Raw genomic sequence first — 26,020 nt, 5'->3', positions numbered from 1 at the left:
GCCTCTGTCTCCCATTGGTTGATTCCAGTAACAACTGAAGTCATAGTTAATGGTGCAAATCAGGATAAATCAGCGTATAGTTTAAGATGGCCTATCAGTATAAAAGAAGCTGGGCCCGAGCTAAGCAATGGATGATGTCACAGTGGTGACATCCATCCTTTATATAAGATATATTTTTATATAGGTCAAACTCCAGCAACAAGTGTTCTTATATAGAACACAGTCCTTTACTAATGTGTTTCAGCTTGTGGTCAGGGTTGCTATTACACACAAAAAGAGAGCATGTTAATACATAAGCAATCCTTTCTGTAATTATTTTAAATTAAAGTCTTTAGCATTTCAATGGATGACAATTCTTCATGGAATAATACCTTAATGTAATTAAAAGGTGGCAAAATAAAGCAGATCACAATGAATGAAACACCATCACTGTGTCCATTTGAAGTATTAGAAATGTATGGCTATATTTTAGGCACCAGGAAGTTCTCCAACACAGCTGCTGGCTCCGGCATCACAGTGTCAGAGTTAGATATATTCCGTGTGTTAGGGGTCAAAGGTTAATTATGTCTTATTTGCTACACTATTCCCAAACTAGTGAAGGCGAAGAATTCACAAGCAGTGAACTCCTCATCTGATTTCAATAGTAAATCTGTAGACTGAATGGAACACTGCGGCTCTCCGAGGTAAACAGTCTCTATCGCACTGGATGATGACTCATTCTTTTATCTTAACATACAGCACAGTCAGCCGCTTCTAGTAGCATCCTACCTGGGGAAACATAACAATATGACCCTCCACCATAAGTGCTATAAATACCAAGTCTTACACAAGAAAAACATGGTTATGATGTTGATGGTAGAGGTGCTGGTTTCCTGGATTTTTCCTACAAAGGACAAATTACATGTAAACACTACATAAAACACTGGAAATAACTAAAAATCTGCTGGTTGATCTGTTTGTTAGCCGTCGTCAGGTTTGGTCTCTGCAGTCTACAGTGCAGCTAAAGGAAAAAACAACAAGACACTTGGGACTTTGTTTCATAACAATCACAGAAGTCACTAATCCTCTGCGTTTCTTTGTGGAAGTTTTATACAAATGCATCCAGTGCAGCACTTATTTGATTTATGCTCTGCCCAGCTCTGCTTGGCTCAGCTGGTTGTCATGTTTGTGGCATTCCAAACATATGTTGCCGACAGGGAAGTTGCAGAGTGCACTCTGGGGAACAAACTATGCAATGGAAACACTCGTTACATGGATGAAGGGTGTTTGTCTCTTTTTTATGTTTTTAATTGGTACTGGCATTTGCAATGGCAAATAGCTGTTATTGACCGATAAAATCTTGAATTGAGGTTTCCAGAGAGGTGCAATTAAAAAGAATCAATTTTTATTGCCCTTTCACAATAGAAAGTGGTATAAACCTACCCACAGCAAGTCTCTATAGCAGCAGCTGATAGTGATGCAAATACACACTGCAGTAAAGGCTGCACAATGTCAGTTTCTCAAAACAGATGGCAACGTGAAGACCAGCTCCTCTTTCTTACAAGCCTTTCCCCATGAACATGAGCCATGAGCATATACAAACTTATTCACACATACAGTAAGGAGGTCAAAACGGCAAACGCAGATCAGGCCAGTCCTGCAGAGTCACCCTATTGCCGCAGTGCATGCAGAATAAGGTCCAGCAGAGCACAGCAATAAAGCTGCTACAGCAGTGCTCTTACTAATTAACATAACAAAGAAAAAATAATAATGTTCTAATCCTTGAACAAATATAATCAATCAATAATAACAAGACTCTGGTTTTTTTTCTTTTATGCTCACCAGGGTTAATGGTGCTCTTATAGTTTCGTTACATCAGGCATTTATTGGACTTTTGCCCTCATTTGGCTTTGGTTAAAAAGCACTTCTGGATTTCTAAGGGGCTGTCTGAGCTTAATCAGGTCAAATGCTCAAAATATCCAATACACCATAGGTTTGTCATTAGTGAGCCAAGCAGCAGCAAATGAAACCACGCCAGAGTGCTGCAGCCTAAATGATCGTGCTAATAGCGTGTGTGAACCAAAGAGCATTGATAAAAGCAGGAAATCAATAATCACATTATTACAGTGTACAACTCAGCACTGCCTACATGAATCTCTTTCACTGTCGATTGACATTGCTTATCTCTCCTGCCTATTTCAGGCATGTATCATCTGAAGTGGTATTTTTGTGAACACTGGATGGATAGAAGAATATCTGCTCTCTTTTTTCTCTGTGTTGGTCTCCACCATCTCCTGAGTAACGTATGTACTCAATTCTTCACTGTGAACAGCCACGAAAGGGCGAGAGATGGAACACAGAAAAGATCGTCAGGACCAAAATCAAACATATAAAGTGAAAAAATGAGAGGAAATTGTTTACAACCTTTGCTTTTAGCCTCTGGTTTGACTTCATTGTGCAGCAATAATTGCAGCTAATCTTTTGAATAACTGTTGATGAGTCCTGCATCGACTTTGGAGGATCTTTTGCCCATTTCATAGTTTATAACATAATTTAATGTTGCTAAGTTTCCTTCCATAACTTTAAGGTTTGGACTTGAACTTGGCTGTTCCAAACCATTATTTTTATTCCTTTATTTTTTTTTTCTGTGTTCAGCTGAACAACTTGGAAGATTTCATGAGATCATAAGAAATCTCACTTGTGTATTTCCACCAACATGTTGTGAAGACGAGACTTTTTTAATCTCTGTTTTTGTAATGTAAAAACAGGGGTGCATACTCACACTTGATTATCATCCCAGTGACGGAAAATACCTTACAAATAACAATTTGTAATAATGATTCAATTTGTTAAATTGGTTGTCTTTATCTACCTGTAGCAACATTTAGCTTCCAGTTACACAGGCCTAAACACCAGTTGGTGACCAGGCAAACACTGGCCACTAGAGAAACCAGTGGTGAGTGGTTACTGGAGGTTGCTGCCATTCCCTGTTAAGTCCTTTGCTAAAGTAAGTCACAGAGGCATAGAGGCTGGTCGTTGACCCCCTTGCAACCACCAATCACTAGTCTTGGTCTCTAAGTGATGGTGAATTTTGTGTGAATGCAAAAAGAGACTGTTTGTCTTCATAGTAAAAGTTGCAGTGTTTGGAAATGTGTTGGTTTCAGCAGTAAGACATACGTTGCATTAAAGCAAACATTCTCAGTTTCTTTGTGCTGCACTTTTTCAGGTTTCACTACTGCTTGGTGGTTATTTAGCGAGTATCTGGTAAATGGGCTGATTGTCTACCTGAGCACTAAAAAGTGTTTTATACAACTTACCTCATTCATCCATTTATACATGTAGTTTTTCTACCTAAAAACACTCACACGGAAGCACCAGAGTTCATACTCCAACAGATGTACTGGAGTATGACTGCAGCAGTAACAGCCAGGAATAGATCCACCAACCTTGCGACTAGCAGATGACCTGCTCTACCTCCTGAGCTACAGCCACCCCAGTCTGCAAGCAAGTCATCATCTTCCATGCACATAACAGGTGACTGCAGCAATCTAGCAACCAAAGCAATTATATGAAGGTTGCTTGTGCAGTATTGTCTTTACGACCAGGTTCACCTAACAACTGCTACTAAAGACTACCAGCAACCTTCAGCTACAAATCACTATCTGCTCAGGGAGTACACATTCTTCTCTAGAGATCTGAGGGCCGCAGACCGGTCTCTAGGTGTGTAACTGAGGTCTGAAGAGCCACTTATACAATTAAACTTAGTATTGTGTAAAATTAAGCTTTCTGCTATTTCCCCTGCTCTTTCTTCTTTATAGCCACTAAACCTTATCTCCAGTTACTGTAGAAATATTGTGCAAACAACTGAAATTCAAAGTGACATGTTTTACTGCACATGTGGGCTATACCTATACTAAAAGGGAATACCCTTTCTTCCTTTGCAGCATTCATGGATTTGAAGGTTTGATTGACACTACAACAAATAGAACAAAGAGCATTTCATATACTGAGAGACCACCGGAGCAGTGCCACACTTGAAGGATCAACAATTCTGCTTGTTGTTCCTAAAATTTACTCTCCATGAGTGCATCTGGATAAATGGCACACATTTTTGCCTGGTGACTACGTCACCATGGCAACGGTCAGTCCGCCACTTGTTTGGAACGTGACCAGAAGGAGAGCGGCTATTGGCTGGGTGCACTGAGGAACAGGATGAAGGAAGGAGCCTGCTGCTGACAAGATGGCAATGCTGCAAAGGACAGCTCAGTCTTACAGCTTGCAGCAATGCATTGGACTTCTGTTTCAGACAGCGTACTGACCGTATGTGGCCTCATAAATTAATTAAGGTTCATAAGTGTGGCTGGAGAACTGAACAGTCCTAACGGAACAGGCTCAGTTCCCCAAGAGCCCCTGTGACTCCTTGGGTGCCTGGGTCTGGTAGCCCCTTTCTGAAGGGTATCTAAAAAGAGATTCAAAATGAAAGGATAAAAGAGACTCAACAACAAACAATTTAAACATGAAAATAGAACTTAAAATGGCAACGGAAATGGAATGGCTTTAAAATTAAGTGCACAAATACACACATTTCCTTAAAAAGGCAACAAATGATTCAAAACAATTACAAAGACCCAAAACAACTATGAAAGATCCAATAAAACAACACCTAAAACCATTCCACAAATATGCAAATTAAACAAAAGTAGAGGCAAAGAGACAGAGAACAACAAAAATAACATTTCTTACATATAAAGATCAAAAGCCTATAAACAGAGACTGAAAACAGTTTTACACAAAAGTAGAAAACTCAAATCTAAAAGACAATCACTACCAAGACATGCAACATGGCAACACAAAAAATGCAAAAGCTGCTAGAGATGAAAGAAAATGGGCTCAGTGTCTCATAGTGCATTAGTGTCCAAATGTATTTAACAGTCTTTGCTTGCACACATGTACTTCTCGGTGTCTACCTACTTAACTGTAAAAAACGTTGAGCATTTATGATGACAAAGTGGAGGAAGTGTTCTTTCAGCACTGGCACAGAAATGCACAATATGCTTTCTGTGCCAAGAATATTCAGGGAGATCCTTGCGCCAGAATCTTCAATCAAACTCCTTTCATAACTCCATCCATTCACTGACTACGCTTCTCTGCCACTCTATTAAAATCAGGCTTAAGCCTGACAGAAAACCCGTAAAAGAAAACTGTGCGCAAATGAATTTGCTCACGGAAACTAGACTGTTCTGTGATATGATCAGAGTAAAAGCCATGTGGACATGAAAAAAGAGCTCTGGCTCTGTCATCTGTCAGGCAGGACGTTACGTTTGTGGAAAAACAGGAATGCTGCAAGGTCAAACTGCAGCGCCAGGCAGCCCGTCACGACTCTGCCGCCTGCAAACATGGATGACACTCACTTTGAGTGTGAGCTACTTGTGCATGCGGAGCCAGGGGTTTTAAAAACTGTCTGCTGTGACGCTGCGTGGACAGTGTGTACTATATCTGACGCCCAAAGGCCCGTGAGAGTTCAAACATGGACGCGCAGGATGACCAGACGCGAAAACATCTGCCGGAGAAAGCGCACTGCGCATCAACATCATCATCATCATGCCTCCATCAGCTGCACCAAAACAAACAGACAGGCCAGAAAACAGCCTGACCCGACAACCAAGAGCTTTACTCTCCACAAATTCCCTGCACGGGGGCTCCATTCACTTATTATTTCTAACCGCTGTTGTGAGCCACTCGGTTCACTACACGCAGACTCGTTCTCCGCACTGAGAGAGCTCTGCAGCATCCACGGATGGCACCGATGATTTCCATAAACGGGCTTGACCCGGCCCCGCTTACCTGTGCCCGGCTTCCCGTATACCGCTGTTAGTCCGTCCACAGCTCCATCGCCATGGTTGTTGTTGTGTCCCTCATTTCTTCCACCAAGAGCTCCGCCTGATGGAGCGGCGGCACGTCCGAGGAGGCGTGGGGAGGAGGGAGAGAGGGGGCTGAGTCAGGAGGGATGCAGGGAGATGCACTGGATGGCCGCCGCGTGAGGAGGAGAGGCACAAGGGTATATGGACGGAAGCATCTGCGTCACGTTACGTCAGATTGATCTTTTTAAAGGGAAACACTGCTTCATTTGTCGGGCTTCAGCTCAGTGCAAGCTACAGTGCAAGCTTCTTTAACACCGAGAATACATTAGAGACAGGGCTGCTGTCACTGCAAGTAGAAAGTGGTCTGTTACTAGGTAACACTGCAATAAATATATAATTATGGCTATTGTGAAGATGTAAAAATATTTGTTGGGAGTGATCGACAGGATTTTAAATGAGTAAATCAGAGGGACAAATATATGCTCGGACATGTGCAGAGGAGGGGAAGTGGACATTCTGTGTGAATGATGTTGAGGTAGGAAAAGAGGAAGATCACAGAGAAAGTTCGAGGATGTTGTGAAGGAGGACATGCAGAGGGTTGGTGTGACACAAGGGGATGTTGGTCAGAGGATGAGAGAGAAGTAGACAAGTAGCCAGTGTCCAAACAAAAACTTTGAAAGACCTCCAGAAAGACTTTTGTACAGCGTTCAAGATAAACAAGAGTTAGTGAGTTTTCATTGTCCTCATTTAAAGTGCTATTAAATGGTTAAACATTTCTTTGTTTTACATAGACCTGTAATAAAACCTGACTTCCTTTTACTTATTTTTAAAGACTTTGTGCCAAATCTCAAAATTGTCCTATACTGACCGTCTCAGCCATAGTTCAAGAAACAATACCTTTTACTAGAAAAAAAATCTTAAAAATGTTAATAGGCACTTCTGGCATACCTTTGTGTCTTTTTAAATGTGTATATTTCTAAAAGTAGGAAGTTGATCCTATATATCATTACTGAGAACACTGTCCTATGCTCCATTATGTCATATTTGGATTTTCTTCTTTTTTCTGATTTTATGTGGATAGCTATATTTAGCTGAAGAAACTCATTTAAGATCATATACCTGATATACCCCCGTCAATTATTCATGGTAAGTTTTTCTATTAGAATTGTGCAAATATTTAACCATGTTTACAGAAAACTGAAAGTGTTGAGTTTTATTTTCCTTTGGTGTGTGAAAATGCATGCATATTTAAATATAAACAGTATTTTAAATAAAATAATTAGGGGTCATTGTCATCTTATCAACTAATTATGAGAGTTAAGTTAAACCATGCTTATTAACTGACACTAAAACATAAAAGTCCACTGTTGTGATGCCTTTGGGATGTCACTCCAGATGACAAAGATAACACACAAAAGAACAACATATCTTTAAGAAGCTTTTACACAACTAAATAAAATAAGTATGCATCTTAATCTCAATCTCTTAATTTTCATATTTACCAGTCTTGGCAGATGGCCCCGCCCCTCCCTGAGCCTGGTTCTGACGGAGGTTTCTTCCTGTTAAAAGGGAGTTTTTCCTTCCCACCGTCGCCAAAGTGCTTGCTCATAGGGGGTCATGTGATTGTAGGGTTTTTCTCTGTATGTATTATTGTAGGGTCTAGCTTACAATATAAAGCTTCTTGAGGCGACTGTTGTTGTGATTTGGCGCTGTATAAATAACACTGAATTGAATTGATATGTGGGCAACTGAGCTCTCTTTTAGAGCAGAAAGAACTGAGGGACAGATGAATAGGACAGATCCTCACAGAATGATGCTCAGTGTAAATTAAACAGAAATGCCTTAAACTGAAAGAAAAACTCCCTTGATAATCCCTGGGATAATGACGTCAACAAAATCTTGGAGATTCACGCAACACTTTCATGCCTTTAACCATCACTCAGATTCTAATCCATGGCTCTGGGGGAAAATTAGGAGTTATTTTGCCCGAGGACACTTCCACATGCACGTACAAGATGGGGTTTGTGTCACTAAAACTCTACCTTCCGATACAGCTGCCACAAAGTGATCAAACTAAAAGAATCTTGAACTGATAGCCACCATCTTGCTACTTAGGTTGTGGTAAAAATGTAAAATGTGGCATTTTTTAAACTCATGACATTTGGTTGGTAATTGTATCTGTGCAGTTTTTGTGTAATTTAGAATTTATTTCAAAATAACTTCCTGAAAACTGCCAGGTGTGTCTCAAGAGCTGACAGGACTTGATGGTATCATCCCATACCTAAAAGCGCTGCCTCTTGCCTGATGTCTTGAGTGAGTTTGAAAGGAGTTTGATTGTCAGGTGGGCACTGTTCATCGTCAGCGTGTCGTTAATTTAATCCAACAAACACTCCAGACTGCTCAACAGCGACGTGTGGTGTCCCAAGTGTGTCACCTCTGCTTAATGGTCATCTCGCTGCCCAGCTTTAGTCATTCCTCTTGATTTACAACCATTTGGTGGATATGGATGAAGAGGACAGCTGCAAAGGGTTGGCGCTGCTTTAACTTATCAAAAACACTGTATTGTCACTCAACCATGTGAGGTTTTGTCATCATCGATAAAAACACTTACAGACATTCAGAATATCTCAGTTTTGGGCCTTTTTTTTTTTTTTTTTTAGCTTTTATGACAAAACAGTGGAGTGTGAAAATGAAAGCTACCAGAGAGAGCAGGAGAAGGCGAAGAAGATGTATTGGTACTGTGTCTGTTCTCTATTGGAAACCAGCTAAGATGACTCCAAAGGAAATAGCTAACGGCTAAAATAAGTTATTAGATGCCCACAAGTCTAATACATACGAGCTGCCCAAAGACCAGATATGACAAAAAATGTTACTTGAAGTTTACAAAAGAACACTGAGGCTTAGGAATAAAATAAGTTCAACTAGGGTCATCTATCAAGTCATGTTCCAGGGAAATGTTAGGGTTTGGCCAAGTTAAAGCCCAGATCGCAACTCATGTCTTTAACAGTGGCACATCACATCTCATATCCTGCAAATGTGGCAATGCTGAGCAAATTCTGACTGTAGAACCAAATTTTCCCCCAAATTTTGTACATCAACATTTTGAGCTTAATGCTGTCTATAGATTTAGATGAAGATCAAATCACTTTGTGAATAATTAACAGGGAAAACTAGCTAATTCCCATGTAGTCACCTTTTCATGAAATAGATTTAAACCTGCGGAGGTCATCAGTGCATCAAAATTCAGGGGTCGGATGTGAGTATTGATTGTTAATGCTGAAGTGGTTGCAATTTTTCTGCAGCAATGCAGTCTTTATTTTCTGAGGCACTGCAGGGCATTGATAAAAAATTATAGTTACCTGCATACACCCTAAAAAATTATTCAGGGGCTTAGTAAATATCATTATAATTCTAAGTTAGATGACCTTGATTAAATCTTTGAAAATCACAAACGTGTTATCTTGAGTTGAAAATACTGAAAAGAATGCTTAAATTTTCAACACCAGTTTTTGAGTTGAACTGAGTTCTTTTGTTCAAGTTTATTTAAAAGAAAAAATTCTGTATTTGAAACACAGGGTGCATTATTTAAATCTACTCAATATATCTCATAGAAAGTACTCATAATAACTGAGACACTGGTATTCATACTTATCATTGTCTTTAACTTTAATTATTAATGGTTCAAAAATCAACATAATTTTGTCCCCCAATACTAACTTAAAACTTTGAGTAAGACTAATGACCTTTGGCATGTACCGCACGCGAGGAGCATGGCCTCATGGGAGATTTTCTGCACTTTGAACGAGACAGACACACATCCACTGCAGACTTGGTAACGTTTTCAGGTAAGTGACCAATTCTTACATTAGCTGTCTTTATCCACACCGTTCTTTTATAACATGTTCTGAAGAAAGCGTTTGTCATGGTGGCTCACTTTTCGCAGCGTGTTTGTGCATGTTAATTTAAGTTTTCAACCCGTCTTCCAGTCAAGGCGGCGGGAAACCGCGCCCTTTTATCCTTTTACGTTCTGAGTCGCTATCTGCGTTCCGGGTAATTTGACCGGAATGTCCCGGTACCAGTGACCTGACCGTTTAATTGGGGGCATTTTAGGAACCACGTGAAAGCAGGTGTGCTCAGACATTTCTAGAAAATGGCCCTGTTGAGTCGCGGTGCGGGAGCTGCGGTAGTCACGCGGCCTGACTCACTCTGTCAGGTTGTTCAGGAGATGAACAGACGTCATCAATGGCTTTGGTAACTAAGAAGACCTGCCCGCGGAACAGTTCATAGCAGCAACCATGCTGCTTAGCTTTCTTGTTCTATGTGGGGTCTTTCAGAGCATATAAGACGCTGCTTTCAGCTTTGTCCCGAACAGGGCCAGTTTTTGAGAGAACACTGACAGGACCGCCCGGGTCAGCAGATTACCTCATCCAGGGCCGGTCCAAAGTACTATGGGGCCTTAAGTAAATTTAGACTGGGGGCCCTACTTCCTTTCAGATCTCAGAAAATAATGAAAAAAAAAAAGCTTTGGTCCTTTTGGTCAAGCCAAAAGTACCATCATTTCCAGTATAGTTAGTATATAGTTAGTATAGTATAGTTCCAGAAACACTCAGTTCATTTAAATCCAGGTTGAAGACTCACCTGTTCTCAGCTGCATTTGAATAAAGCACCAAATCCACACTTTTAAGCTTAAATTTCAAAACTTACATTTAACTACTGATTTTATCTACTGTTGTGATTTTATGTTTTGATTTTATATACTGTTTTGTTTGTTAGTTTGTTTGTTTGCTTGCTTTAATCAATTTTAAATCATGCTTTTTATTTGTTTTTGTTTCTCTGTAAAGCACTTCGAATCACCTTGTTGTTGAATTGTGCTATACAAATAAATTTGCCTTGCCTTGCCTAGTTACTCCCAATTTACATAAATAAATGTTTATTTCAATCCAAGCTAAACTTTCTTATAAGAGATTGGTGTTATGGCAGATTACTCAGTGACATGTTTTGTAATGATAAAGTTTTGATTTGTATTTTTTCAGCACCATCTTCACCACCAGGAAAAAAATCTGCATCAACTACAAAGTAAAGCAGGTAATTTTACTCAGAGGACTTGATGTGTTAAATTTTGGAAGGATATGATATTGTTTTATACAAGCTGAGTAGTGGATGGTGATACCACCTAAATATTTATAGTGGTTTTGTGGTGGGTTATTTTAGTCATACAAATGCCAAATCTAAATTTTGAGAATTTTTCAGTTCGGTAAATATATTGATGAGTTCATGGCCTGTCATCCAGTGTCACCATGAGTATAGGCGCAGCCCTTTAAGTGGGTATTCCCCTTGTGCGCGCAGCACTGAAGTATTTTAGTCCACGCCCACCTGCTGTGTGGGCCTCACCCTGGTCTAGTATAAGTTACGGTGAGACCAGGAAATCGGCTCTACCGTTTTTCTTCAGCCAGCCAGAAGATGTCCAGCGAGACCATCCGTCTGTGTCCATCCTGCCAGACCGGCTACATCATGTCGTATGACCGACATGCCGTCTGCGTGGGCTGCCTCGGTCCTCACCATGCGGACCTTGCCCTCACACCTTAATCCTATTGCTGCTCCTGTTAGCTCCTCCCGCCAGAGGAAAAGCAGTGGAGGTCAGCCTTTTTCAAGGCTGATGCTGAGGAGGCGTTCCCACTAAGAGAGGCACTCGCTGGAAGAAGCCATCGAGTTCTGGTGACAGAAGGGTGGATGAGCCAACGCTCATCCACCCCTGGCCTTCACATGTCGGCAAGGACGCCGCTCCCAGTTGTTGGTGCGCTGCTCCTGGATCTGCCTGGCATCATCCAGGAGGCAGCTGGTGAGAAGGAACTTCCCGTCCCTCAGCCTGCTCCACCCCCATCTGATGATCGTGGCTCAAGAGTTGGGAGTTCGCCTTGTAATCGGAAGGTTGCCGGTTCGAGCCCCGGCTTGGACAGTCTCGGTCGTTGTGTCCTTGGGCAAGACACTTCACCCGTTGCCTACTGGTGGTGGTCAGAGGGCCCGGTGGCGCCAGTGTCCGGCAGCCTCGCCTCTGTCAGTGCGCCCCAGGGTGGCTGTGGCTACAATGTAGCTGCCATCACCAGTGTGTGAATGGGTGGATGACTGGATATGTAAAGCGCTTTGGGGTCCTTAGGGACTAGTAAAGCGCTATATAAATACAGGCCATGATCTGGCGGGAAGGTATGGCTCCACTCACTCTCGTTGCCCAGATCCCATCTGGCCTCAGTTCCCAGGGATGATGACCAACCTCTCTGAGGCAGCAGCAGAGCCAGCGAAGATTAGAGCGCCGGTCTCTACCTAGGGCTTCACAGACCGGAGTTTTCCGCCTGTTCCCCCTCTGGAGCCGAGCCTCGCTTCAGTTTTCGGCACCAAAATGACCAAGGTCGTTGGACAGCGACCGGCCCATCCCGCCAAACTTGACCAGCTGATAGCAAGGTTCACTGATCGCGCACATCAATGCACTGTTCAGTCAGCTGCATTGACTAACAACACTGATTTGCTAGCGTTTGTCATCTCCAGGAAGGTGGAGGAAGCAGAGCTGCCAGAGGAGCTGAAAGGCTTTCTCTGTAAAGCCGCTGACGCGATTCTGAATATGTGCGCCACTTCAGCGGTGTGTTCCTCTCGCATCGCTGCCTGGCAGACGATGGTTCAGAGGGCAACCTGGCTCCGCCTCTTCCCTCTAAGATTATACAATCTCACAGGGAAATAGTGCAAGCAATTCATAACATAAAATTTAGAAGCTTAGTGGAAGATAATACTTTATGTTGAGGGTTTAGTCTGCATACTGAACAACTCCACTTATATGGATTTATGTCTGGATGTGTAAATTAATCTTTTGCATGTTAGAAAATAAGGTCCAGGTTGCAAAAAATGGTAGATTTTTTTATTTATTTATTTTTTTGATTGAATCAGAATTTTGGCCTTCAGATTTTTTGTCCTCTCCCATCCAGGTCAGTGCAGCATTTCATAGGATCACGACCCTGAACCTTGAACCAAAGTTCATGTCATCGTTGGACTTGTATTCATCCAAACTCCTGTCCTTGTTTCAAGCCAAGAAAGGTGCTGCTGGACAACGCCACAGGGCACAGTTAAACCTTCTACTTCAGGTAAGGAAGATTGCATTTTCTAACCACAAAAACGTTCTAACACAGCATTGAAGAGGCCCTTCCACTAAAAACGGCTTTTCTTAGGTTTCTGTTCAATATTTTAGCTCCACAGGTGTTCTTACCTTGATGGTGGGTGTGAAAACAGGTCAACAACAGAAAAAAAATAGTTATGTTTAAGCTAGAAATGGTAAGTCATGTTTTAAATGTGCAAATTTTGCCTCAGTTGAGACTTCCTGTTTTACAGAGTGGAAATTCCATCGAGAAAAAACGAGAAGTCATCATCAGATGTTTCATTGACCATCTGGGAGAGGATCCAAGTGCCTTAATCAAAACCTTTGAGGTTGGTGCAATAAATCTGTTTTAGGAATATTAGTACCGTATTTCCCGGACTACAAAGCGCACCTGAATATTAGCCGCACAAGCTAAAATCAGGGGAAATCCTGGTTTGTACATACATTAGCCGCACCTGACCAAAAGCCGCAGGTGTTTCAATGTTGACTTATCATATGTAAGAGAATATGCACAAAGGGAATTGTCAGGAAAGAGATGGCTGTTTGGAGACACACCCCTTTTATTAATATCTTGAAAAACAAGTTATGGGTACATATTTGCATAACTTTTTAGATATATGTACAAGTAGCGGTAATTACAAGTAGGACACATGTACTGTGCTTCATAAATGAGTAACAAATGTAGTACATAACAATAACCTGCAGCACACCAGAAAAATAGATTCAGACTACCTTTTAGGCTCAGGTGCAGTGACACAGCTTTAACAAGAAGAAAAGTCAGTCATTCACCACCATCTTTCTCTTCTTCCTGCGCACTAAAACCACCAAAGTCCTCTTCTCCAGTGTCGGAAACGAACAGGCTCAGGATGGCTTCGTCATCCACTCTCCGCTTCTCTCCTTCGTTGTCACTTTCAAAACCAAAGAAATCCTCATTGTCAGTGTCAGAGTCGAACACCCTCAGAAGGGCCGTGGCGGTGTCCTCCTCTCCATCATGCAACAGTCCAGCCCTTCAAATCCGTTGGTGATCGTGGATGTTTTCACACTTTTCCACGCTGTCAGAATCCACCGGTGGAATTGAGCATAACTTGCTTTTCGCAAGTTTATCACCGCTCGTCATCCACGCCTACCGCTGAACGCGTAGCGCTACTTTGAAGTTTGTTTTTCGCACTACTTGTACGGCACTGTGTTGCCTGGCGGATGGACATGTGACCAACATACCACTCTTGAACCCCGATACTGTGTGTCTGATCACATGCCCTTCCGCCAGGCAACAGCGGAACAAACAAAACAAATCTTACGATATGACAAAAATCATGGACAATCCAGAGAAAAGCCGCACCTGACTAAAAGCCGCAGGGTTCAAAGCTGGTGCAAAAAGTAGCAGCTTATAGCCCGACAATTACGGTAGTTTATTTTAGCTTGTGAGATCATAGAAAAGTTTTAAGATACTGTTCTAAAGAAAAAAAAAAACACTTCAAAGCATACAAAAGAATAGCATTTGCATTTGCTATTGCTATAAGATTTTGGAGCACAGTGTCTACATATTATGAGTACCGGTGATGTCATACAAATGAAACTTTTTGTTTCAATGTTTGGAAATATGTGAGCTTAAAACAGTTGTTTCTCTTTTAAAGGACGGTGCTGATGCTGTCTTTGTTGAAGAGGCTTTGGCTGAGGAGGTGATGAAGATTTACCTGCTGCAGAATCAAGACAGGTCAGGCGAACCTACTGATGTGGGTATTGTTATTGAAGGCGTTACTGTTCTGGGCAAACTTGGGAATCTGAGCAAAGCCTGTTGCTATCTTTTGGGACTGTGCTATGCTCTGGATCTGAAATACCCCAAGAATTTCAAATGCACATTTGAAGCATTTCGAAAAGTGTTCATGGAGCTGGATCCAGGAAACCTTTCTGTCAAGGTTCAAAGACTGAAAAATGACCTCTGTTCATTGTAGACAAAATTTCACAGGGCTGTTCTTAAAGTGTTAGACTTGTTAAGTGACATGTAATGCTAATCAAAAGGTTCAGTTGCGACATTACATTGTTTTGACATTCCTGTTCATAAATAATGTTTGTACCATAAACTGTTTTTGTATTAACTTTCCAGATTCACATTAAGGTGTAAATGGGAGAGTATCATTATGGATGTTTTTTGGTCACTCTTTAGTTATAATCTTCCCAATTTTTTGGAATCAAAATAAGATGTTCAAAAACTATGTCACAGTGCAAATGGTTTTTTTTTTCAGGATTTATATCTTTTTGGGATCTTAATTTTATTTTTGTCATTTGACCTTTTCTGAAAAGGTAAAGCACTGCGTTCACTTGAGCCACTTTTATTCTTTGTATGGCAGGTACATTTTTCTTGTTGTTAGCATCAATATGCCAGTTTTACAGAGTTTTATCAAGCATGCCAATTTGGATGCAATTTTATTATATAAGGCTGTTGTGACTGAAATTTTATCCAAGTTTTATTCCACTGAATGTAGAACAGATTTCAGCTCACTGTGTTCAGAGAAGGAATCTGCTAAATGTGTGATTCACAAAAAAGCTGTTTAAAATAAATCATTGTGAACAATGTTGAATTGACGTGGTTCTTTTTTCCTGTGTGTGTGTGTGTGTATAAATAAAATAAACACTTAATTTAAGCAAAAACGTTAATTACAATTAACTTAAAAATATTAAGTAAATTGCACCATTATTTAAAAACAAATAATTGTAATGGTGTAGGTTAAATGTGCCAAGCATTTCAGCATTTCCTAATTAATATTTTATGTAGTTTGAACTTTTGGTTACTGTTGTTTTAACTTAGATTTTCAATTGTATTTACTCAATTTTGTATGTTACTGTAACATCTTTAATTGTTCATAACAACTTATTCCATTTTAGTTGGATTTACTCAATTAATAAGGTGTATTTAAGAGATGTGATTGTTTTTGCATTTACTCATTATTTTTGAGTGTAAAAGTGTTGCACCAAAATATTTAAGTAATTATCAGTTTTAGTTCTTAGAGTGTAGATGTAAGTAAATAATGATCAGTGTTTCTTGGCTTAGGGACAAAACAATCAGTGTTCACTCATGATAAAGAATAAGAAAGTACATTTCTTGAATGGAATTACAATTACAGGTCTCAGTATACATTTGCAAATAAAACTGCTATTATAATACTTTCTACATTTTTATGGATCTGTGTATGTATGGCTGAACATTGTTCCTCTCAATGCTGCTCCCTAGTGGGAATATTAAGAAAACACCAATTCAATTCAATTCAATTTTATTTATATAGCGCCAAATCACAACAAAAGTCGCCTCACGGCGCTTCAACATGGCAAGCATCATGAAGAAAGATGAAGGATGTGCACACATACAGTACGAGTTATCTTTCCTTATATCAGTAAAGCTGGAGTGCCTTTGCCACAGTTGGTGTATGAAGATAATTAGCTGATCACATATTCAGTTCATATTTCTATTTGTGTTTATGTAAAAAAAATACACATACATTGCTGTGAAAAAGTATTTGCACGGTTTCACTGTTTCCTGTTAAATTTATCATGCTTACGTGTTTAGGGTTCATCCAAAAAAAATAAAAAAATAAATAATAATAATAATAATAATAATATTAGTCCTAAAATAGCCCGAGTTATGATAAAATAAATTTTTTAAATAATGGTTTCATTTATTAAGGTAAAAAAAGAAAAAGCTGTCTAACCGTACCTGTCACTATGTGATAAGTAATCGCTACCTAAACCTAGGGACTACAATAGAGCATTTGCAATAACTAATGATGAGGCTGTCACATTGCTGTGGAGGAATTCTGGCCCACTCTCCTTTCTAAAAGTGTTTAATTTAGCCACACTGGAAGGTTTTCAAACATGTACAATCTGTTTAAGGTGATTCTAGAACATTTTATTCACATTTAAATCTGGACTTGGATTAGGTCACTCTTAAACCTTAACCTTATTTTCATTGTTTTGACATGATGTGGACTTGCTAGTGAGTTTTGTCTTGCTGTGTAACCCAAGTGCACTTTTTATCAGGCAAGAACTGATGGACATTCTCCTTTAGGATTTTCTGGCAGAGAGCAGAATTCATGGTTTCATCAATTATGTTGGATCATCCAGGTCCTGAAGCAGCAAAGCAGCCTCAGACCCTCACACCCCCACCATGTTTAACTGTTCTTTTTTATGAAATGCTGTGTTAGGTTTAAGGTGTAAGGGATGCAAACCTCCCAAAAAGTTCAAATTTTGTGTCATCAAACCATAGAATATTTTCCTAAAAGAGACCATCAAGATATGTTTTGGCAAATGTGAGTTGAGCCTTTGTGTGTTTTTTTTATTTATTTTAAACTCATAGAGCTCAGAAGGTTTGACAAGGTTTATCTTTGACCCCTCTGCAACCCTGAATTGGATAATAGGATGGATGTTTGCTTCTTTGGTGTTGGCTTTTTTTTCGTTGTTGTTAAAAATTAACAAGAAAGAAGCAAACTGTGCAAACAAATGCACCTGGAAGTGTGACGAACAAAACGGTTGAAAACACCCTTGATCACAAAATATAAAGAGAAATAAATCATTCAATAGACTAATGTGACATTAAATTAACATAAAATATAACCATTAATTATTTAGAAAATATTACAAAGATGTTTTGTTTTTCTATTGCACTTTTTAATCTCTTAATTTTCATATTTGCCAGTCTCGGCAGATGGCCCCGCCCCTCCCTGAGCCTGGTTCTGCTGGAGGTTTCTTCCTGTTAAAAGGGAATTTTTCCTTCCCACTGTCGCCAAAGTCCTTGCTCATAGGGGGTCATGTGATTGTTGGGTTTTTCTCTGTATCTATTATTGTAGGGTCTAGCTTACAATATAAAGCACCTGATGCAACTGTTGTTGTGATTTGGCGCTATATAAATAAAATGGAATTGAGTTGAATTGAATATTACATTCCCCAAATGAAATGACTCTTCGATGTAATACATAATTGCATTTTTCACCTTATTTTTCCCAAAGTTTGTTTTTCTTTCAAAATATCTTCAGGCATTTGTGCTTCACTTGCTCGTTCACTTTTCTGTTATGGCCTACCGATGCCTGTTATAACACTGTTCATGACATTTTATGTTGTCTGTTAATAAAATTCACATCATGGTATAATGTTTGAATTTACAGAAAGGGAACTTGATTAAACACAAATATGTTGGGTGGGAAATTCACATTTATTTCTGCATGTCTGCTCCAGCAATTGTTCAAAGTCCAAGTAAAGTAGGAGTATCCTGCAAAGGATACACCTGTGCATCCTTAGTCAACAAGCCTCCTCTCTCCTCTGTCCTCCAGATAAATTTCTGGGTCACAGGCAGGAGGACGAGGAGACACAAATAGACAAAAAGAAACGTGCTGGAGACCTGCCTCGTTCACAACAGAAAACGCTCCCTGCAGTGAGAAGATCAATGGAGAACTGTGGCGGCTGTGGGAAACAACAATGTCATTATTATGTAACTGAGACTGGAGACAAAAGCAGCCCCTGAAAGTCCCTGACTTAAATTTGCTTTGTGAGTACATTTGCATTTGGGGTTCATTCACACTGTTTAACATTCCATTTCTTTACTTCTGCCTGTGATACTGGAAACAGTCAGAGGCAAAATGACAGGCTGTTTCATACATCATAAATATGACTTCTGAACTCATGGAACTGCATTTCAGTGAGCATTAAGAGGTAAGAGGCGGTTGCAATAACCTGACAATCTGATGCCTCTCTTTTGCCGTTTAGAAAGGAAAAAGTGTGCATGTGCCCAAATCGATAGCACTGACAATTCTTCATCTAAAACACCTGAGAAGCTCAGCTGGGTAAGGACAGAGCGCACAGCAGCAAAGTTCTCTGTTTAATTTGCAAAAGACTTTAGGTTTAGGATAGGAACAAATTTTATAATTTGTTTACAGCATATACATATATTATTTCTAAAAGTTAATGGATCGGTATTTGCACATTTTGAGTTTTTCTATCCACCCAAAGCCCTTTTCCCAGGCTTCATTTACCCATTCACACACCTCTTTATTATTTAAACCTACTTATCTCTCACACACAAATGCATCAGGGGCACAGGGTCATTTACCATTTGAAAGTTTGGTGATTCATTTCCCAGCTCCTCCAGTCTGCATGTAAGTATCTTTGGGCAAGATACTGAGCCCTGAGCTGGCCCAATGCATCCATCTAGGTGCTTAGATACAGAAAAAAACTGCGGGTATAAATATGAGTGCATGTGTGAATGATGCTTGTAGAAAAAAGTGCTTAGTGCTCAGGGTAGAAAAGTGCTAAATAAGTCCATGGACCCACTTTATTAATCAATATTAGCATTATTATTTACACTTAAGTGATTTGAATTCTCATATACCATTTGCACAAAAATTTTGTCAATTCATAATTTCATTATACTAGCCAAAGAAACTAGTTTCATAACAAGATGATCTCATGCGTTTCCATTTTTAATGCTGGTTGTGAATAACAAATAAAACTGTCATTCCCCTTTGAAGCTTAAACCATGAAATAATTGCCAGAAAACTCAAATAGTTTGATATTGGAGCATTTATTGAAAAATAATTCAAAATTAATTTGCATATATGAGTTTCAGTTTGAATCATATTTGCTATTTGCTGCATTTTTAAAAATATATATTTTTTTAAGGACAAACACCTTAGAGCAAAGAGTAATTTCATTTTATAGACAAGTGCACTAACACTTCCACTGTAACTCAATTATAATATCTAACAAGGAGGACTCCAGAAAGCACACACTGTAGTATTTTACCAATTAAAAGTACAGTCTTTTGTTTGTAGGGTAGCACTCCTGTTCATTCATGCAATTAGCAAATCGTATCATTAAAGAAAAAAAAAAGATGCAGCCGGGTTCAGGTATAGTGTCTGTGGAATAGCCAACAAACAGCCAGTAATGACAAGTTAATTACACAGGTGTAAGGTGTCAGGTTTTTTTGGCTGTTTCACAGCATTAGATTTGAGATAAACCAAGTAGTTAGGCTTAGTTTAGGTATCGAAGTACATATGATGAACTGACTAAGAAAAACTATGATACAACGAATTCTGACTAAAAAAAGATGTTTTCCCCAAGAAAATGGGTAGATAAATGACAGGAGGCTATTTAACCTTCAGCTTTGTTTACCTGACAGATGTTTTTCTTTTGGAAACAGTTACAAACTGTTATAAAGACAATTTTCCAGAATGTTGACTGTATAGTGCAGGGGTCCCCAATCCCAGTCCACAAGGGGGCCGGTGTCCCTGCAGGTTTTAGATGTGTCCTTTATCCATCACAGCTGATTTAAATGGATAAATGACCTCCTCAACATGTCTTAAAGTTCTCCAGAGGCCCTGGTAATGAACTAATTATGTGATTCAGGTGTGTTGACCCAGGGTGAGATCTAAAACCTACAGGGACACTGGCCCTCAAGGACTGGGACTGGGGACCCCTGGTATAGTGTAACAAGACTAATAATGAAATATGCTGTTGGATGAAGTCTCAGTGCTTTGCAAACCCGTAGCAGAGATTTCATGCTGCATACATTGGGAAATGCATCTTTCAAGCTGAGTACTTCAAAAATATTTTCTAAAGCAAGCGAGAAAATTCTCAATTTGTTTGACGATTTGCTACATCATTCACACACTAGATGGCAGTATTGCCCTTGAGCACAATAACTATATTTTACTAGGACTGTGCATCTGCTTCTATGTGTTTTACTGAATTCCAAGTAATTGCCATTGATTTATTGTGAGAATTCTCACCAATCTGGCAATCCAGCTCACATGTGTGGGAGCATATTAGGTAATTTATTCTAACACTAATAGGTAAGCAGAGGCGGTGGTGTGTGTTTCATGATCAACAACAGCTGGTGTGATTATGCGAACGTGCACCCGGTCAAATCCTTCTGCTCACCGGACCTGGAGTACCTGATGATTAAGTGCCGGCCATTCTGGCTACCGAGGGAATTTACAGCAGTGATTATTACGGCTGTTTACATTCCCCCACAAGCCGACACTGACCGTGCACTCAGGGAACTGTACAGCGCGATCAGCAGCGAGGAAACCGCACACCCAGAGGCAGCGTTTATCACAGCCGGAGACTTTAATAAGGGAAACCTGAAGAAAGTCTCACCAAAACTCCATCAACACATCCTTTTCAACACACGTGGAAACTGGCTACTCGACCACTGTTACACCTCTTTCCGGGATGCGTACAAAGCCCTCCCCCACGCCCCATTCGGCCAATCAGATCACTGCTCCATCCTGCTCCTGCCCGCCTACAGGCAGAAGCTGAAACAGGAAGCTCCAACCCGGAGGGCGGTGCACTGTTGGACGGACCAATCGGAGTCTGCGCTGCGGGACTGTTTTGATCACGCGGACTGGGAAATGTTTCACGTGGCCGCCAGAGACATTGATGAATACACAGACTCAGTCTGTGGATTTATCAGGAAATGCGTGGAAGATGTCGTCCCATCCAGAACAGTCAAATCCTTCCCAAATCAAAAACCCTGGATTAACGGAGATGTTCGCGCGGCACGGAACACCGCCTTTGCCTCCGCGAACACATCGGACTACAAACACGCACATTACCAGCTCCGGAAGACGATCAAAGCAGCCAAACGTGAGTACAGGGACAGGGTGGAGCAACAGTTTGACAACCCTCGGAGTATGTGGCAGGGACTAAACACGATCACAGACTTTAGAGGGATAACCAGCACACAGCAGACCACGGCCTCTCTGTGTGAGGATCTAAACGTATTCTACGCTAGATTCGACACAGCGAACACCATGAGACCGGACAGTGTGCGCACCGCGGATGACGTCAGTGCGCACACTGTGTCTGAGGAGGATGTGCGGAAGTGCTTCAGGAAGGTGAACGCACACAAAGCTACTGGTCCGGACGGGATTCCCGGCCGCGTCCTCAGGTCATGCGCGGCTCAGCTGGCTGGAGTGTTCACGCACATCTTCAACCTTTCCCTCTCTCTGTCTGTAGTCCCAGCCTGCTTCAAAATGGCCACCATCGTCCCTGTACCCAAATCCTCCACCATCTCCTCATTGAACGACTGGCGACCTGTAGCCCTGACCCCCATCGTAAGCAAATGCTTCGAGAAGCTGGTCAGGGACTTCATCTGCTCTGCACTACCCGACTCACTGGACCCTCTACAGTTTGCATACCGCCACAACAGGTCCACTGATGATGCCATAGCCCTGACACTACACACTGCCCTGTCACACCTGGAGAAGAGAGACACGTATGTGAGGATGCTGTTTGTAGATTACAGCTCAGCATTCAATACCATCGTTCCCTCGAAGCTGGACAGGAAACTGCAGGATCTAGGACTGAGCAGCTCCCTCTGCAGCTGGATCCTTAGCTTCCTGTCTGACAGACGCCAGGTGGTCAGACTGGGCAGCATCACCTCATCCCCCATCACACTGAACACTGGTGCTCCACAGGGGTGTGTACTGAGCCCTCTCCTGTACTCACTCTACACCTACGACTGCACAGCCACTAACAACTCCAACATCATTGTGAAGTTTGCGGACGACACTACAGTGGTGGGTCTTATCACCAATGGTGATGAGACGGCTTACAGGGAGGAGGTCAGCGCCCTGACCCACTGGTGTCAAGACAACCATCTCACCCTCAACGTCGCAAAGACAAAGGAGTTGATAGTGGACTTCCGGAGGTGCAGAGAAGTACACACCCCCATCACCATCAACGGCGCTGCTGTGGAGAGAGTGAGCAGCTTCCGGTTCCTTGGAGTACATCTGGCTGAGGATCTTACGTGGTCAGTACACACAAACAAAACAGTGAAGAAGGCGCAGCAGCGCCTCTTCTTTCTCAGGAGACTGAAAAGATTCGGCATGAGCCCCCGCATCCTCAGGACCTTCTATCACTGTGCCATTGAGAGCATCCTCACTGGATGCATCACCACCTGGTATGGCAACAGCACCGCCTACAACTGCAAAGCTCTCCAGCGAGTAGTGCGGTGCTCTGAACGGATAATTGGAGGTGAGCTTCCCTCCCTCCAAGACATCTACAGGAAGCGCTGCCTGAGGAAAGCGGGGAGGATCATCAAGGACTCCAGTCACCCCAGCCATAAACTGTTCAGACTGCTTCCATCAGGAAGGAGGTTCTGCAGCATCCGGTCCCGTACCAGCAGACTGAGAGACAGCTTCTTCCATCAGGCCATCAGACTGCTGAACACGTCATAGACACCTCAGCTTCACTACTGGAACTTCAACATTATGCACTCCACACTGTATATAAATGCCACTTGTTTTGCACATATTCAACTCTGTATATTTTATATATTTTATTATTATTATTATTATTATTATTATCATTTTTTTTTTTTTTTTTACTATTTAATTTGTAAAAATGTGTATACACACACACACACACACACACACACACACACACACACACACACACACACGTAGGAAAATATTTAGTATACACATCCAGAAATGCATACACTATTATATATTGTACATATATTTATTAGTTTCAGGTTGGCCATTCTTGTATTTTGCTCGTTTGTGTTGTTGTGTTTGCACATCTCTGTTGCTTGTGGGGCTCGCACACAAGAATTTCACTCGCATGTGCTGTGCCAGTGTGCCTGCACATGTGATGTGACAATAAAAGTGATTTGATTTGATTTGATTTGAACAATGAGACTGATTGCTTTGTAGAAAGAAATAAGAATGTGTTTGATGGATTTGTATCTTTTTTTTCTTTTTCTGCCTGTCCCATTTGGTTCTTTAGCCGTCAGAATTGTTGTCTGAAGACCAACAAGGATACCCAATGGATTTACTTTGCCAAATGGATCATCACGGCCTTGTCGTATTGGTCCATTTGATCGACCTTTGTTGTTATTATTTATTTTATTTTCAGTTGTTACAGACGGGACAGACATGACTGAGGGATAGGAAAGGGAGAAAGAAAGATGAAGGAAAAAAAACAGAAGTGAGAAAGGGCACTTAAAAGGAGAAAGAAGAGAAAAAGGAAAAAAAAACTCCTGGATCACCTGTTGAGAGAAAAAGAAGAGAAAACAAGCAAAAAAAAACATACTAAACACAACACCATCACGTTAATCTAGCTAAGTGTAAACAGCAGTAAATACTAAATATTGAATGTTGTTGTGTAGCAAGCAAGACCGACAGCGCACAATATGCTTGGAAATAGCAGCCAATAGAGGTGTAGTTTATGTCTATGAACAGTGAACACCTGTGTGGATCATCGCGCTAGTATTCAAAAGGTTTCCCCATGTAATGGTCTGCTAGAGGCTGTAGAGAGCCATAGCCCCGTCCCCCAGGGCATAAAGCAGGCATGGAGGAGATCCAGGCCCCAGACATCCAGAGGCCCCAGAGTGCGAGAGCCCAAGGAGGACCACCGGAGGGGCATCCATGCCACCCTCCTGGGAAGAGCTGAGGCATCCCAGATGAGGCATCACCCAGTAGCCACCCAGTAGCCACAGAGCCAGAGGGGGCTGCAGTGGCGTGCCCGCCAGCTCTGCCGGCAGCCAGCTGTGCCAGAGTGAACCAAGCTGCAGGCCCAGAGGCCGGAGGCCCGAGGGCCCCCTTTGCCCCGGAAGAGGCCTGACCGAGCAACAGGCACCAGGCCCCGCCAAGTAGTCACCGGGAGTGAGCTGGTACATACCTGAGCGCCCAGCCCCGGACACCAAGAACCACCAACTGTTAGGATGCCTGGGTCGTTGACCCAGGGTTTTGAGTTTATTATATTATTTATCATTTCTAGTCTTTGGTTTCTAAGAGTTATGTCTTATGGTTTATGTCTCTTAGTTGCTGTCTCCCCTGTCTGCTATATCCTCGTGTCCAGTGTGTTGTCTGTGTCTGCCCTGGTCCCACGTGTCTGCCCTGGTCCCACGTCTCTGTTCCCTCTGTTGTAGTGCCTGCCTGTGAGTCTGTGTCTGTAAGTTCAGTCTGTGTTATGTTTCCTGTTTTATTTTGAAGGTCCATGTCTTATCTTAATGTATCTGGTCTTGCTTCCCCTGTTTCATTAGGCCTGATTTGCCCCAGCTGTGTTTCCCTCCTGTTGCCCATTCCCTGATTGCTCCCTCTATGTATTTAAGCCCTGTGTTTCAGTTTGCTGGTGTTGTGATCTACTCTTATCTACCCTCATGTATGCTATGTGTTTTGGTTTTCCTGCCTGCGTTAATGTTTGTACTTTGGAAGTTTGTTACTTTGAGTTCAGCATTAAAGCTGTTTTTGAGTTCACGTCTGTCTCCGGAGTCTGCACTTTAGGTCCTTTTCCTGCCTGTACACAGCCGTCACATGACACCAATGCACCGACCCCTGAGGGCATCAGTTACCAGCAGGAAGTGTGGTGAGGGGAGAAAGGCCTTTGGAGGGCCTGAGAGTTTCCAGAGAGGTGGAGTGTAAGACCCGACCTGACATATAGACACAGACAAACAGGCACACACAGACACAAACATGCATTCCCACCCTCATGCACACATATACAAATACTCAGCCCTCACCCAACGTAGGGATAGACATACATGGACACTGTACACACAATCACACTCCCCAAACAAACTCTATACTAGTGATGGCCAAATGAAGCTTTCCGAAGCACTGAAGCTTGTATTGAAAAACGGTTCATTACTCGAAGCTTTTCAACACAGTCCTCTCTGGTGACATCTGGTGGCGAAAATTTTGAAGAGCAGCTTGAATCTGCAGAATAAAACGGACTGCTCAATTATCACTGCTCACTGAAGAGTGGAGTTCTCTCCGATATTGGTCCACCGTTCCGTTGCTTTGAACATGTAATTGGTTTTGTTTTCTCGATTGGGGGGCTGAAAAAAAATGTAATGCGTATGTGAAGACCCCAAACCTCCCTCCTCTCGCTCATGTGCAGTGTTGTTGCGTGTTGTTCTAAGGTGCATTTAAAATACGGGAGAGCATGGTGCTGCTGCCAGAGAGCAGCAGGTGTTAGCATGGCCCCTCTCGAGAAATCTCAATGTCTACATGGATTTAAAATCGAGAGGTGGGCACCGGCGCCAGAG

At 41.6% G+C, this 26,020-nt stretch overlaps 2 protein-coding genes across 5 annotated transcripts in view; one reads left to right on the top strand and one right to left on the bottom strand.

The window, feature by feature from the left end:
- The window catches only part of snphb (syntaphilin b), a 28,780-nt gene extending 22,267 nt beyond the window's left edge, over positions 1-6,513 (bottom strand). For 2 of the 4 annotated variants that reach the window (XM_026154270.1, XM_026154272.1), the window contains exon 1: positions 5,824-6,511. The gene's annotated coding sequence lies outside the window, so the exon portion shown is untranslated. Of the gene's footprint in view, positions 1-5,823 lie in introns of all 4 variants that reach the window. The other 2 variants (XM_026154269.1, XM_026154271.1) reach the window with 2 other exon arrangements.
- Positions 6,514-9,212: 2,699 nt separating this feature from the next.
- On the top strand, positions 9,213-15,554 carry LOC113013974 (uncharacterized). Its single transcript, XM_026155244.1, has 5 exons — positions 9,213-10,091; positions 10,874-10,925; positions 12,812-12,967; positions 13,212-13,307; positions 14,613-15,554. Exons 1-5 carry the CDS (start codon positions 9,991-9,993, stop codon positions 14,928-14,930), a joined length of 723 nt encoding a protein of 240 aa, XP_026011029.1. The 5' UTR covers positions 9,213-9,990; the 3' UTR covers positions 14,931-15,554.
- Positions 15,555-26,020: the final 10,466 nt, after the last annotated feature.

The sequence above is a fragment of the Astatotilapia calliptera genome, chromosome 20 (assembly GCF_900246225.1).
Source record: "Astatotilapia calliptera chromosome 20, fAstCal1.2, whole genome shotgun sequence".
Classification (NCBI taxonomy): domain Eukaryota; kingdom Metazoa; phylum Chordata; class Actinopteri; order Cichliformes; family Cichlidae; genus Astatotilapia; species Astatotilapia calliptera.
The sequence above is the reverse complement of the archived record's forward strand: the minus strand, read 5'-3'. Positions and strand labels throughout refer to the sequence as shown.